General features: G+C 38.8%; 1 protein-coding gene across 2 annotated transcripts in view; it reads left to right on the forward strand.

Annotated features, from left to right (window-relative positions):
• Positions 1-15,889, forward strand: part of Snx14 (sorting nexin 14) — a 90,386-nt gene that overhangs the window by 24,855 nt on the left and 49,642 nt on the right. For both annotated transcript variants that reach the window (XM_048353876.1, XM_048353878.1), the window contains exons 8-15: positions 1,319-1,475; positions 5,053-5,128; positions 6,748-6,792; positions 6,897-6,977; positions 7,071-7,185; positions 10,928-11,083; positions 11,482-11,606; positions 12,637-12,695. In XM_048353876.1, the coding sequence (XP_048209833.1) occupies positions 1,319-1,475; positions 5,053-5,128; positions 6,748-6,792; positions 6,897-6,977; positions 7,071-7,185; positions 10,928-11,083; positions 11,482-11,606; positions 12,637-12,695 (814 nt within the window). The remainder of the gene's footprint in view (positions 1-1,318; positions 1,476-5,052; positions 5,129-6,747; positions 6,793-6,896; positions 6,978-7,070; positions 7,186-10,927; positions 11,084-11,481; positions 11,607-12,636; positions 12,696-15,889) is intronic.

Genomic DNA, 15,889 nt, shown 5'->3' on the forward strand with positions numbered 1-15,889 from the left:
GGACTTTTCTTTTAGTAAATTCACACTAAAATGTTCCTTTTTAATGAAATTACTTTGTGTTCTATATTTATGGTAAATTGAGGTTTTCCTTGTGTCAGCACTTGGTAATGCTTTGTGAAATGTATTCTGTATAATACATACTACTGTACATTGATGATCATTAAAGTCTATTGGCTTCCCTTCCTAGAAATTCCCAGTAGGTTCCAAAATCTGTGAATAGTTCTGCAGCACACAAATAGTCTAGCATGTCCCAAATTCATTGACCATGGAACCATTTTTCTCAGCTTTGTAATCTCAATATAGTTAGAGCAAATTTTGGGAATTATGCTATAGACTTTATGTTAAATTATATCAAGTTCCTGGTTTATTTGGCCTTTGGTAATAGTAATTCCTCAGTTACAAGAAGCATTTCAAGTTATACTCTTAAAATTATTTTATGTAAGCCAGGTGCCAGTGGCTCACATCTATAACCCTAACTACTCAAGAGGCTGAAATCTGTGGGTTGCAGTTCAAAGCCAGCCCAGGCAGGAAACTCTGTGAGACTCTTAACACCAGTTAACCACTCAAAAACCAGAAATGGAGCTGACTCAAAAGTGGTAAAGTGCTAGCCTTAAGCAAAAGAGCTCAAGGACAGTGTCTAGATCCTGAGTTCAAGTCCTGCAACTGATACCACCCCCCCAAAAAAAAAACCAAACAAACCCAAAACCAATTCATTGTCTTGTCACTGGCAGAAAAACATGAGAAGTAATATCTTTGTTGTAGCCATCTTGCAAAGACTACTTTACCAGCAGAAAAATAAGGAAACGTATGTTTGTAGTTACATTTTTGTTTGCCTTTTGCTGGTCCTCCTAGTACCTAGGCTAACACTCTACCACTTAAGCCACAGCTCCATTTCTGGACTTTTGGTAGTTATTTGGAGAAGAGTCTACTGGACATTACTGCTTGATCTGGCTTGGCTTTGAACAGCAATCCTCAAATCTCAGCCTCCTGAGGAGCAAGGATTACAAGTGTGAGCCGTTGGTTTCTGGTGTTTGATTTTTCCATAATGTTATACAGTGTGCTTCAGGATGATTTCTTTTCTTTAGCAATAGGTAGTTAAGGGTTCTCCAGGTCTCCTCATGATAACTCATTTGTTGCTATTGTTATACTGTGTTAAATTGTGGTTGTACTGGATTGAAATGTTACTTATTTTAATAATCATTTTATTGAGCATCTTTTAATTGTACAAAAGAGTTTGATTGTGATATTTCCATATATAGGTATAATTTTTTATCAGATTTTCCTTTCTATTATTAATACTTAAATTTTATCTTTCCAGTAAAAAATACAGAGTTTTTACAGCAAGCAGCTTTAGAAGAATATGGTCCAGAGCTTCATGTGGCTTTGAGAAGTCGAAGAGATGAACTACAGTATTTAAGGAAGCTTACTGAGTTACTTTTTCCTTATATCTTGCCTCCTAAAGCAACAGACTGCAGGTATAGAAAACAAGATATCTTAGTAGCATTTGTATGTTTGAAGTGTATGTACATGTAGCATGTATATAACATACATATGCTATCCACATACAAATGCTATATACATATTGCTATTTGTTATAATAGAAATTTATTAAAACTTGAAATCTATAATGTAAAAATTTTAACTTTTTTTTGTTTTCTCTGATGCTAAGGGTAAAACCCAGGGGTTTGAACTTGTTAGGCAAGCACTTTACCACTAAGCTACACACATCTTTAACCAAAGAATTTTTTTTGCCAGTCCTGGGGCTTGGAACTCAGGGCCTGAGCACTGTCCCTGGCTTCTTTTGCTCAAGGCTAGCACTCTATCTCTTGAGCCACAGAGCCACTTCCGGCTTTTTCTGTATATATGGTGCTAAGGAATCGAACCCAGGGCATCATGTATATGAGGCAAGCACTCTACAACTAGGCCATATTCCCAGCCCCAGATTTTGTTTTTTAAAATTATGTTATTGGGCCTTCAATGCAGGCCCTCATACATGACAGTCAAGTTCTCTATCACTTGAGTTGAACAATTTTTTTTTTGCCAGTCCTGGGCTTTGGACTCAGGGCCTGAGCACTGTCCCTGGCTTCTTTTTGCTCAAGGCTAGCACTCTGCCACTTGAGCCACAGTGCCACTTCTGGCCATTTTCTATATATGTGGTGCTGGGGAATTGAACCCAGGGCTTCATGTATACAAGTCAAGCACTCTTGCCACTAGGCCATATTCCCAGCCGAGTTGAACAAGTTTTTATTTAAAGAAATTATTACATTGTAAAATGATGATTTAGGTACTAAATATTCTTGGTGTTCTGTGTTCCTTAAAATTTTTTCTTGAGAACTGATAAATCAAAGATGAAGATAAATATAACAAAATTAATTTTCTTACCTGAGATTTTATCTCCATGATGTTCTTTTGAAAAAATATCATATTAAGACTCTTACAGACAGAAATATTGTGAACAAACTATACAATTAAGTTTGGGTTTCAGAATATCCAGATATGCCAGGTACTGGTAGCTTATGACTAATCCTAGCCACTCAGGAGGCTGAGATCTGAGGCTTGAGGTTTGAAGCCAGCCTGAGCAGGAATGTCTAGCAGACTTATCTCCAGTAACAACCAAAAAAGACAGAAGTTAAATGTGGCTCAAGTGATATAGCACTAGCCTTGAGCAAGAAAGCTCAGGGACAGTGCCCAGGCCCTGAGTTGAAGCCCTGGGAGACACACACACACACACACACACACAACACACACTACAGATGGGAGAATAATTAGTGATTATGAAGTCCATTCTTCCTTGCTCTGGCAGGATCTTGTTTAGAGATTTCTATAGTTTAGTTAAATCTTTTTTTTCAAATTTTTATTATCAAACTGATGTACAGAGAGGTTACAGTTTCATATGTTAGGCATTGAATACATTTCTTTTTTTTTTTTTTTTTGCCGTCCTGGGCCTTGGATTCAGGGCCTGAGCACTGTCCCTGGCTTCCTTTTTGCTCAAGGCTAGCACTCTGCCACTTGAGCCACAGCGCCACTTCTGGCCGTTTTCTGTATATGTGGTGCTGGGGAATCGAACCCAGGGCCTCATGTATACGAGGCAGGCACTCTTGCCACTAGGCCATATCCCCAGCCCCTGAATACATTTCTTGAACTGTTACCTTGTCTCTCATACTTAATTATTCTTTTGTTTTATTCTTTTTGTTATTGCCAGTCCTGCGGCTTGAACTCAGGGCCTGAGCACTGTCCTTGGCTGCCTTTTGCTCAAGGCTAGCACTCTGCCATTTGAGCCACAGCGCCACTTCTGGCTTTTTTCTATATATGTGGTGCTGAGGAATCGAACCCAGGGCTTCACGTATACGAGACGAGCACTTTACCACTAGGACATAGTCTCAGCCCTACTTAATTATTCTTTTTTTTTTTTTTTGGCCAGTCCTGGGCCTTGGACTCAGGGCCTGAGCACTGTCCCTGGCTTCTTTTTTGCTCAAGGCTAGCACTCTGCCACTTGAGCCACAGCGCCGCTTCTGGCCGTTTTCTGTATATGTGGTGCTGGGGAATCGAACCTAGGGCCTCGTGTATCCGAGGCAGGCACTCTTGCCACTAGGCTATATCCCCAGCCCTAATTATTCTTAATCTTAGTAGTCACTATAGGAGAAATCATGGCTTACTGTCAGTGATATACTTGGTTTTTTGAAAGTATTTTGCATTAATGTTTCCTCAAGATGTTTTAGTTTGGGAATAGTGATACACACTTGTAATCCCAGTTACTTGGGAAACTGAGGCCCTAGGATTGAAAGTTTGAGACCAGTTTGGGGAACATAGACTCTCTTAAAGACGAATTTGTAATGATACTTTAGATATTATAAGTAAAAAAAGTTACACTGTATTATTCAGTATATCAGATACTAATCTTACACTACTGCTGAGGACTAGACCCAAGATCTTGTGCTTTCTAGGCAGGCATTCCTATCCTTTACACATTAATTTAAGCTGGGCGCTGGTGGCTCTTACCTCTAATCCTAGTTACTCAGGAGGCTGAGATCTGAGGATTATGGTTCAGAGCCAGCCCAGGCAGGAAAGTCTGTGAGACTCTTATCTCCAATTTACCACCAGAAGATAGGAAGTGGCTCAGTGGCCCAAGTAGTGGAGTGCTAGCCTTGAGCTGAAGAGCTCAGGGATAGCTGCTAGGCCCAGAGTTCAAGCCCCACCCACCAACCAAAAGTAAAACCCCCAAACCCTAAACAAAGGAATATATTAACTACATAAATATTCTAGGCAGGAATTATTTTCTGATGTCTTCCAAGTCTCCTATAAAGGAATACTTTTTCTTCTTAAATAATAATCTCCTCTAGCCAAGTAAAAATTGCAAAGTCAAGTCTATGAACCTGTGACATAAAGATCACCTGGAAGTTTGCCAGAAATGCAGAACCATAGGGTCCATCCCAAACCTATTGAATTATAATCTACACTTTAGCAAGGTCTTTAGGTAGTTCATTATACACTTAAAACTATGGCTCATGCCTACAATTCTAAGTATTCAGGGGTTGAGGTCTGTGGATTATACATAGTTTGAAGCCAGCCCAGGTAGGAACATCCATGAGTCTCACATCCAATTAAAAAAGCTATAAATGGAGCTGTGGCTCAAGTTGTAGAATGCTAGTCATGAGTGAAAAAGTGAAAGGACAGTATCCAGGCCCTGAGTCAAGCCCACAGTACTGGCACACACAGACATACACATAAACACCAAAACTAACAAAAAAAACCTTGAGCTGGGTGCTGGTGGCTCACATCTGTAATCCTACTTATTCACTAGACTGAGATCTAAGGATTGGCATTCAAAACAGTCCTAGGTAGGAAAGTATGATTTGTATCTCCAGTTAACCACCAAAAAGGCAGTTTTGGAACTGGTTCAAATGGTAGAGAGCTAACCTTAAGCAAAAAAGCTCAGCACTCAGGCCCCAAGTTCAAGCCTCAGGGACTGGCACAAAAAAACCCCAACATAACAACAAAACCCTTAAGAATGATTGTAAATCATTAATATGTAATTGTTAATTATTTTTCCAGGTCCCTGACCTTACTTATAAGAGAGATTCTCTCTGGTTCTGTGTTTCTTCCATCTTTGGACTTTTTAGCAGATCCAGTAAGTTTATTTATTTTAAACATTGTTTTCATTGTGAAATCTACTTAACATTAAGCCCTGGGTTCATTCCTCAGCACCACATAAACGGAGAAAGCTGTAAGTGGCACTGTGGCTCAAGTGGTAGAGTGCTAGCCTTGAGCAAAAAGAAGCTGGGGACAGTGCTCAGGCCCTGAGTTCAAGCTCCAGGACTGGCAAAACAACAACAAAATAAACCCAAACTTTTTATGTTGTGTACTGTTACATGTACAGTGAAGTCTTATTAAATATATTGATGTTTTCCAACAATCTACTACAGTACCACAAATCTGCAGAACTTTTTAATTTTACAAAACAATGAATAGGCTCTACAAATAAGTTTGGTCCTAAGTGCAATGGTTAAACAATGATTACTACATCCTTCAGCCCCTGCCATACTACTTTCTGTCTTTGAATTTAACTACTGTAGCCACCTCATATAAGTAAAGGAATCATTTAGTATTTGTCTGTGTTTAACTTATTGTACATAGTGTAATATCATTAAAGTTCTTTCATGTTTTAACGTATGTTAGAATTTTTTCTTCTTTTTTTTTTTTTTTTTGCCAGTCCTGGGCTTTGGACTCACAGCCTGAGCACTGTCCCTGGCTTCTTTTTGCTCAAGGCTAGCACTCTACCACTTGAGCCACAGCTCCACTTTAGGCTGTTTTCTATATATGTGGTGCTGGGAATCGAACCCAGGGCCTCATGTATATGAGGCAAGCACTCTTGCCACTAGGCCATGTTCCCAGCCCAGATTTTTTCTTCTTTTTGTGCTAGTCCTGGGGCTTGAACTAAGGGTTTGGGTGCTGTTCCTGAGCTTTTTTGCTTAAAGCTAGAGCTTTACCACTTGAGCCAGAGCTCTTAAGTCCAGCTTTTTGTGGGGGTAATTTATTGGAAAGACGAGTCTGACAGACTTTCCTGCCTGAGCTGGATTTGAACCACAATTCTCAGATCTCAGCCTCTTGAATAGCTTTGGATTATAGGTGTGAGCCACTGGTGCCTGTAAAATTCCCCCTCCCACCTTTTTTTGGTGGTTGTGGGGCTTGAACTCAGTGCCTAGGTACTGTCCTTGAGCCTCTTTGTGCTCAAAGCTAGTGCTCTACCACTTGAGTCACAGCACCACTTCCAGCCTTTGAGTGGATAATTGGAGATAGAGTCGCATGGGAACTTTTCTGCCTTGGCTGGCGTTGAACGACACTCTTCTGATCTCAGCCTCCTGAGTAACTAGGATTATAGGCTTGAGGTGCCCAGCCCCTTTCTTTTTAAAGTTGAGTAACAGTCCATTGTATGACTACATTATATTTTGCTTATCTGTTTGTCCTTTGTTAGACACTTGGGATGTTTCATCTTTGATCTAGTTGGATTTTGAAGAATCACATATAACTTATGACTATTTTAGTTCCTTTTTTTTTTTTTTTTTTTTTTGCCAGTCCCAGAGCTTTAACTCAGGGCCTAAGCACTGTCCCTGGCTTCTTTTTGCTCAAGGATAGCGCTCTTCCACTTGAGCCACAGTGCCACTTGTCTAGTAAATTTGATGAATGCTCTGAGAATTGTGAACAAAAATACAGTAATAGAATTACTTTGTGTTTATTATTTTCCATTAGGATACTGTGAATCATTTGCTTATCATCTTCATAGATGACAGTCCAGTGAGTACATGTTAAAAAATACTTCAGAAAGCGTTGAATTTTGATTCTGTTCATTCTAGGTCCTGTGATAACTTTATTGAGCTAATAATTCTGTTTTTTTAAAGCCTGAAAAAGCAACTGAACCAGCTTCACCTTTGGTTCCATTCTTGCAGAAATTTGCAGAACCTAGAAATAAAAAACCATCTGTGAGTATTTTCAGCAGTAACATTATTTCTGATAAAAAAATAACTTTAGAATATATTTGTGTAGCCTTACCTTTTTCCTTTCTTTGTATGAAGGTACTGAAGTTAGAATTGAAGCAAATCAGAGAACAACAAGATCTGCTATTTCGTTTTATGAACTTCCTGAAGCAAGAAGGAGCAGTTCATGTCTTGCAGTTTTGTCTGACTGTTGGTAAGGATCACTTGTGTTTTCATATCTATATCTATGTCTATATCTATCTATCTATCTATCTATCTATCTATCTATCTATCTATCTATCTATCTATCTATCTATCTATCTATTTTTTTTGCCAGTCCTGGGGTTTGAACCCAGGGCCTGAGCACTGTCCTTGAGCTTCTTTTGCTCAAGGCTAGCACTCTATCACTTGAGCCACAGTGCCACTTCCGGCTTTTTCTGTTTATGTGGTATTGAGGAATGCACTCTACCACTAGGCCACACTCACAGTCCTTCTATAATCTTTTTACAATTCTTCTACCCTCCCTCCCCCAATCCTGGGTCTTGCTCTCAGCACCTGGGCACTGTCCCCGAGCCTCCTTTTGCTCAGGGCTAGCACTCTGCCTCTTGAGCCACAGTGCCACCTCTGACTTTTTCTATGGTGATGAGAGTGTTATGGACTTTCCTGCCCAGGCTGGCTTTGAACCACGATCCTCAAATCTCAGCCTCCTACCATTAGTAGCTAGGATTACAGGCCTGTGAACCACTAGTGCTCAGCTTTTTTTTTTTTTCTCACAATTTTGATGTATGTAAATATTTAGATTGTATCTTATGTTTTAGAAACTATTTATCATTGTACTATATTTTATATACTCAACATTCTAAAAGCAATTATAGATTTATTGCAAGCATCCATGCTTTTTTCCATGTTGGGACATAATCTATCACATTGTAATCAAATGCTAGTAGTAGAGAATAATATTGAAAATTCAATATGATGAAAATATAATTAAAGATCCCATTAGTAGTGGAAATCAATACTATGTTTTCATAGTTTCTGTTAGGCATTTTTTTTTTTTTTTGCCAGTCCTGGGGCCTGAGTTCAGGGCATAGGCACTGTCTGTGAACTTCTTTTGTTCCAGGATAGCACTCTTACCACTTGAGCCACAGTGCCCCTTCCGGCTTTTTCTATTTCTGAGGTGGAGGAATCGAACCCAGGCTTTCATGCATGCTAGGCAAGCACTCTATGCTAAGCCACATTCCCAGCCCCTCTGATAGGGATTTTTTTGATTAATAATAAAATATATATGTATGTGGGGGGTTGGATACTTGAGTTTGAATCTAGGGCCTTGGGCTTGTTAGGCAAGTGCTCTTCTATTTGAGCCACTTCCCTAACCTCTTTCTGTTAGTTACTTTTTGCCTAGACAGCTTGGATTGTAGTCCTGTTTACACCTGCTATATAGCTAGGATGACTGGCACATATAACTATAACCAGCATTTTGGTTGAGGGTGGGGCCTTATTGACTTTTTGCCTGGATTGTTTTTGAATCATGATCATTATGATCTTCATTCCTTTGTAGCTGTGATTATAGGCATGAACCACCATGCCCAGCAAGAAATGTTTAATTTTTATTTTATTTTTACTTTTACTTTTGGTTGCAAACTGTAACACCATGAATTATTACAGCTTTATTCCTTACAATCAGATGTTGTAAGGAAACTCAGTTGTGAGAAACAGAGAAGCCACCACTTTATTGGACAGCTGGTGGACTAATGTCTCAAAGACCAGCAGCCCTGAAGGCAGCTAGCACAAAGCTTATATAGACCAAAATCATACAAGGTGTGTGGAATTAAAACCAACAAAAGTTTTATACATGAGCAAAGCAAACCAGATGAGGATGCTTAAATCTAATAGAAAAGCAAACCATCTAGGGAAGCAATCGGGAAATCAAAGGCTAATTATCTAGGGAAGCATTTTTTTTAGACTACATAAACTTTTTTTTTTTTTTTTTTTTTTTGCCAGGCCTGGGGCTTGGGAATCAGGGCCTGGGCACTGTCCCTGACTTATTTTTCTCAAGGCTAGCATGCTTCCTCTTGAGCCACAGCACCACTTCTGGCTTTTTTCTATTTTATGTGGTGCTGAGGAATCAAACCCAGGGCTTCATGCATACTAGGCAAGCACTCTACTACTAAGTCGCATTCCCAGCATAAACTTTTTATTTATTATTTTAAAAAATATATTTTATGAGAGGTTACAGTTACATAAGTTAGGTAATAAGTACATTTCTTTATCTCTCTCTCTTTTTTTTTTTTTGCCAATGCTGGGACTTGAACTCAGGGTGTGAGCAATTTCTGAGCTTCTTTTGCTCAAGACTAGCACTCTACCACTTGAGCTACAGCATGAATTCCAGCTTTTTCTGTTTATGTGGTGCTGAGGAATTGAACCCAGGGTTTCATGTATATGAAGCAAGCATTTAACCACTAGGCCATATTCCCAGCACAGTCCTGAACTTCTTTACTCAAAGCTAGTTAGTGCTCTACCACTTGAATCATAGCTCCACTTCTGGTTTTCTAGTAGTTAATTGGAGGTAAGAGTCATGGACTTTCCTGCCCTGGTGGACTTTCCTGCCCCAGTTGCCTTCAAACTCATGCCTGGCTTTAAGTACAAGTTTTACAGAATTGAGGTCTAACAGTGAAACACAGAATTTAAATGTACAGTTTGAGCTTGTTTATACATGTAACCCTGCATCTTTATCAGATAAAGAACATCATCTCAGTAAGTGTCCGTTAGAGGCTGGAAATGTGGCTTAGTGGTAGAGTGCTAGCTAGCCTTGAGCAAAAAGAAGCCAGAGGCAGTGCTCAGGCCCTGAGTCCAATCCCGAGGACTGGCCAAAAAAGAAAAAAAAATTCCATTAGAATTCTTCCCTAAAGATTTACCCCTGCCCCCACTCTTGCTAAAACAAGTACTGGTCTCAATTCTCCACCAAAGATTGGTTTTGCATTATCTATTCAGCATAATGCTTTCTAAGATCCATTCTTTTTTTTTTTTTTTTTGCCAGTCCTGGGCCTTGGACTCAGGGCCTGAGCACTGTCCCTGGCTTCTTTTTGCTCAAGGCTAGCACTCTGCCACTTGAGCCACAGTGCCACTTCTGGCCATTTTCTGTATATGTGGTGCTGGGGAATCGAACCGAGGGCTTCATGTATACGAGGCAAGTGCTCTTGCCACTTGGCCATATCCCCAGCCCTCTAAGATCCATTCTTATGTGGCTGAGTAGTTGGCTCTACTGCTAAGTATTTACACTGTGAGCATATTATTACTGCCTCTTTATTTTTTACTTTTTAATTTTTAAAAATTTTCCAGTCCCGGAGCTCAAACTCTCATCCTTACTGTCCCTGAGCATTTGTGCTAATGGTTAGCACTCTTACCACTTGAACCACCATGTTATTTCCCGTGTGTGTGTGTGTGTGTGTGTGTGTGTGTGTGTGTGTGTGTGTGTGATTAATTGGAGATAAGAGTCTTTGAACTGTGATCCTCCGATCTCAGTCTCCTTAGTAGCTAAGATTGCATGTGCATGCTTAAAGAAAATTTTTGCAGAAATGGAGCTGGGATTCAGTGGTAGAACACCAACCTTGAGTAAGACATCTGAGGTACAGTGCTCAGTCCTTGAGTTAAGCCTCAGTGCTGGCAAGAAAAGGGGGAAGGGATGGAGAAGGAGAGGAAAGGAGGGAAAAAAAGTAAATTTTACAGATTTGTTAATTACTGTTCTAAATTCAAGAAAATTAGCAAGCTATGTATTTTACATTAATGTTTAATCTGAATATTTTGCTCTCTAGTCTATTTTAAATGCTTAAAATGATGTATTGGACTATATTTGTTGTGTTTAATACTGGCTTCAGTTAGAACAGGAGTAGAAAGTTTTCATGAATATTTCTGATTAAAGCAATGCATTTTTCGTACTCTTTTTTTACATTTGCTAGAGGAATTTAATGATAGAATTTTGCGGCCGGAGTTATCAAATGATGAAATGCTATCTCTTCATGAAGAGTTGCAGAAGATTTATAAAACATATTGCTTGGATGAAAGTATTGACAAAATTAGATTTGATCCCTTTATCGTAGAAGAAATTCAAAGAAGTAAGTGAAAAATGAAGATGATGAGTTCTGTAGCTTCTTTACAAGTGTCAAGTTTTTTCATGTATTCTCTATTATTACAGTAGATATGTGAGGTACATCAGCAGTTTATTATTTTTAATACTTAGGAATCTTTGTCAACTTTATTTTTTGCTTTAAATACCTTTTTTACATACTCATTTTACTAAAGAGATGAATCTTTGAGGAAAAGGGTTATTATTCACAATTTATATAATGGATCTTAGTTGTTCTTATTTCCTATCCTAGTATAATTTCTTAAGGTGGAGTTTTTATAAAATATAGTTGTAGCAGATTGTCTTTTTAGTATAATGAATTTAAACTAATAATGTTTTTATGCTGCTTGTAAATAATTTCTGCAATAGATTTTTTTTAAAAAATAGTTGCTGAAGGCCCATACATAGATGTTGTAAAACTTCAGACTATGAGATGTCTTTTTGAAGCATATGAACATGTTCTTTCCCTCTTGGAGAATGTATTTACTCCTATGTTCTGCCACAGTGATGAGGTAAGTCAAAGTTATTAACCTTGTTTGAGAGTTTTTATACAAAACTGAATAGGAATTTTGACATTGGTAGATAAGTGATTCAAATAAAAAACAAAAAAATAAAACATTCCCAATTCCAAAGCCATGTTTGTGTTTATCTGACAAGGTTGATTGGGTCCAGATTGACTTGGTTTACCATATGCCTAAATAGCTTTCTATTACTGTGGTGATACAGAAACCACATTCTTTAAATTTTTTAATCTTTTTTGTTGGTCATGGGGTTTGAACTCTGGGCCTGGGCTCTGTCCCTGAGCTTTTTTGCTCAAGACTAGCATTCTACCACTTTGAGCCACAGTGCCACTTCCAGTTTTCTGGTTGTGAATTATAGATAAAAGTCTCACGGGGGCTGGGAATATGGCCTAGTGGCAAGAGTGCTTGCCTTGTATACATGATTCCTCAGCACCACATATATAGAAAACAGTCAGAAGTGGCAGTGTGGCTCAAGTGGCAGAGTGCTAACCTTGAGCATTAAGAAGCCAGGGACAGTGCTCAGGCCCTGAGTTCAAGGTCCAGGACTGTCCAGAAAAAAGAAAAAAGCAAAAGTCTCATGGACTTTCTGCCCCAGCTGGCTTTGAACCTCAGTCCTCAGACCTCAACCTCCTGAGTAGCTAGGATTACAGACGTGAGCCACTGGCGCCCAGCTCCACATTCTTATATACAGTTATATACAGTTATATGCAGTTATTTGTAGATGTGAGAAAGTCAGGTGACCTGAATATCTTCATTTGCAGTTATTTTAATCCTTACCCTGTTTGACTGTGGCTATATTCACTTGATCTCACTAGCTTTTTCTTTTTACTTCTTTTTATTTTTTTTGTAGTATTGGGGATAGAAACCAGGGCCTTGTAGATAATAGGCAAATGCTGTATCATTGAGCTATACATACTTCAACTCTTTAATAGCTTTTCTTTTATTCTTGAAGAATAAAAGGACAAAGCATGTTTTAGTGTCAGATTTTAATTTAGTAAGTGACATTGATTTTTTTTTGAAGTATTTCAGACAACTCTTAAGAGGCGCAGAATCACCAACACGCAATTCAAAATTCAACAGGTAGGCATATTCATACTGTCTATCTATCTAACTATCTATGTCTTGTTGAACTTGCTGATACTGATTGTGATATAGCATCATTATATTTATTAACGATTTTTCAAATGAATATATGGTTCCATTGCTACATGAATACATAATATATTTGTGAGTGAATTGTAGAACTGCTTCATGTATAGTGCAGATGATTGAATTCTTTTAAAAAAGTAATATGCTTGTAAATCTCACAGTTAATATATTTGTGCTTGATAATCTACTTTGAGGGTAGAGACATGTAAAGACGAAACCCAAAGATACCACAGAGTTTTTGAGTTTTTTAAGCTTGCCTTGTCTGCTTGCCTGCCTGCCTGCCTGCCTGCCTGCCTGCCTGCCTGCCCTCCCTCCCTCCCTCCCTGTCTCCCTTCATTCCTCTCTCCCTCCCTCCCTGGTCCTAGAACTTGAACTCAGGGCTTGGGTGCTGTCCCTGAAGCCTCTCTGTGCTCAAGGCTAGCGTTCTACCACTTGACCACAGTGCCACCTGCGATTTTTTCTGAGTAGTTTATTGAAGATAAGAATCCCATGGGCTTGCTCCAGCTGGCAGCCTCCTGAGTAGCTAGAATTACAGGCGTGAGCCACCAGCAACCAGCTTAAGTGTTTTACTTTCATAGAAAGTTTTTGTTAGATACTAACTGGACAAAAATGGAAAGGAACATTTCTCTTTCCTTTCTGACTCTTGAAGTTGAAATGTGTACTTAAATAATTTTTAAAAAGCAACAAGAATTTTATCCCTTTGTAAAGCTGATTAATGTTCTCATTCATCTTTACAATGTTATAAATGTAGTGCTGTGACTACAAGATTGATGCAGTCAACAAAAAGTATACAGAATAATCATTTACATTCTCAGAACTTTCTTGGATTCAATTAGAGATGGGATAGTAAGATGTAGGAAAGTTGGAAAATGGAGCATTTTATAGATGGTTAGTATGGAAAGGTGTGAAAATCATAGAGAAGGGTATATTTTTTTTGTCATCACCAGGTATTTTTTTTTTTTTGCCAGTCCTGGGCCTTGGACTCAGGGCCTGAGCACTGTCCCTGGCTTCTTCCCGCTCAAGGCTAGCACTCTGCCACTTGAGCCACAGCGCCGCTTCTGGCCGTTTTCTGTATATGTGGTGCTGGGGAATCAAACCTAGGGCCTCGTGTATCCGAGGCAGGCACTCTTGCCGCTAGGCTATATCCCCAGCCCCATCACCAGGTATTTTTGAGTAGATTCAAATATACGAAATAGTCTTATATAAGGCTTCTGTAGAGATACTATGTATGTAGTATAGTCACTTTTTTTTTGGGGGGGGGTCAGTTGTGGGGCTTGAACTCAGGGCCTGGGTTCTGTCCTTGAGCCTCTCTGTGCTTAAGGCTAGCTCTCTACCACTTGAGCCACACACAGTACCACTTCAGGATTTTTCTGTGTATGAGATACTGAAGAATTGAGCCCAGGACTTCATGCACGCCAGGCAAGCACTCTTACCACTAAGCCACCTTCCCAACCCCTATAGTAACTTTTTTGAAAGGTAGAAAAATATCCTTATGATAATCACTTTTTTTTGGTGCTGGTCCTGGGACTTGAACTTAGGGTCTGGGTGCTATATCTGAGCCTTTTTCCTGAAGGCTAGCACTGTATCACTTGAGTCACAGTTCTACTTCTGGCTTTCTGATGGCTAACTTGAGATAAGAATCTCATGGACTTTCTTTTCCTGCCTGGGTGTAATCTTCAGTTCTTAGCCTCCTGAATGGCTAGGATTACAGGTGTGAGTCACAGATGCCCAACTACTTAAAAAAATTATTTTATTACCTGACTCATGTAATTGTAATCCCTCTGTACATCACCTTTATAATAACAATAAAGTAAATTAATAAAAATACTTTATGTTATAGCTATGAAACCTAGATTTTACTTAACAAAAATAATACCCATGCTACTTACAATATTTTTTTCCCAGACCATGTACTTTTTGTTTTAGTCAATGCATTTTCAAGGCATTCTATCAAAGTTCATATTATTCTTGAGAAACAGGTGGGACTTTTTTTTTTGCTTATAGACTTAGGGTAAGTCCAGCCTTAATAGTTAAATCTAAATCAAGGACATGACAATTTCTTTAGACAGAGAAAGCTTTTTTTTTTACCACTTTGAGAGCATTTCACTATCTTCAGTATACTTAGGTACTTTTGCTTGCTTTAAAATATAAAAATGAGGTCTCAGAATGTGGCTTAATGGTAGAGTGCTTGCCTAGCATGCACTCAGTACTACATAAACAGAAAAAGCCAGAAGTCATGCTGTGGTTCAAGTGGTAGAGTGCTAGTCTTGAGCAGAAGCAGCTCAGGGACAGTGCCCAGGCCATGAGTTCAAGCCCAGGACTGGCAAAATAAAATTGTGTGTGTATGTGTATGTGTATATATATATTTATATGAAAAGTGACAGGAAGTAAATACATATTTTAAAAACTTTATATTGACCTGACTTAAATATTGTCTATCCTCTCTGATAATTAATGGTTGACTTACCTACACAGAGAAGTTGAAGAGTTTTTAGGCATTATTTTACTGGAAATTTAGAGTAGCTTTGTTAATTTTTTGTTAAATGTTATAAAATATTAAAGTTATTCGTGTGGTGGTTGTATTTTCTTTTGATGCCAGTCCTGGGGTTTGAACTGAGTATCTGGGTATGTCCTTGAGATTTTGTGCTCAAAGCTCACATTCTACTACTTGAGCCACAGCTCCACTCTGGCTTTTTGGTGGTTAATTGGAGATAAGAGTATCATGGACTTTCTTGCCTGGATTGGCTTTGAACCATAATCCTCAGATCTCAGTGTCCTGAGTAGTTAGAGTTACAAGCAAGAACCAATGGTCCCTGGCTAATATTCATTTGTTTTATGTCTGCATTTTATTTAGTTGTATTTTAAAAGTAAAATTTTAAGACAAGTTGCTAATCTTTTTTTTTTTTTTTTTTTTTTTTTTGGGCTGGGGGGTTGGTCATGTGGTTTGAACTCTGGACCTGGGCACTGTCCCTTAGATCTTCAGCTCAAGGCTAGCGCTTTACCACTTGAGCTTGAGCTAAAATGCCACTTTTGTTTTTTTGGTGGTTAATTGGAGATAAGAATCTCACAGACTTCATGCCTGGGCTGGCTTTGAACCACAATCCTCAGATCTTAGCTTTCTGAGT

This window comes from Perognathus longimembris, chromosome 9, assembly GCF_023159225.1.
Source record: "Perognathus longimembris pacificus isolate PPM17 chromosome 9, ASM2315922v1, whole genome shotgun sequence".
NCBI classification, from domain to species: Eukaryota; Metazoa; Chordata; class Mammalia; order Rodentia; family Heteromyidae; genus Perognathus; species Perognathus longimembris.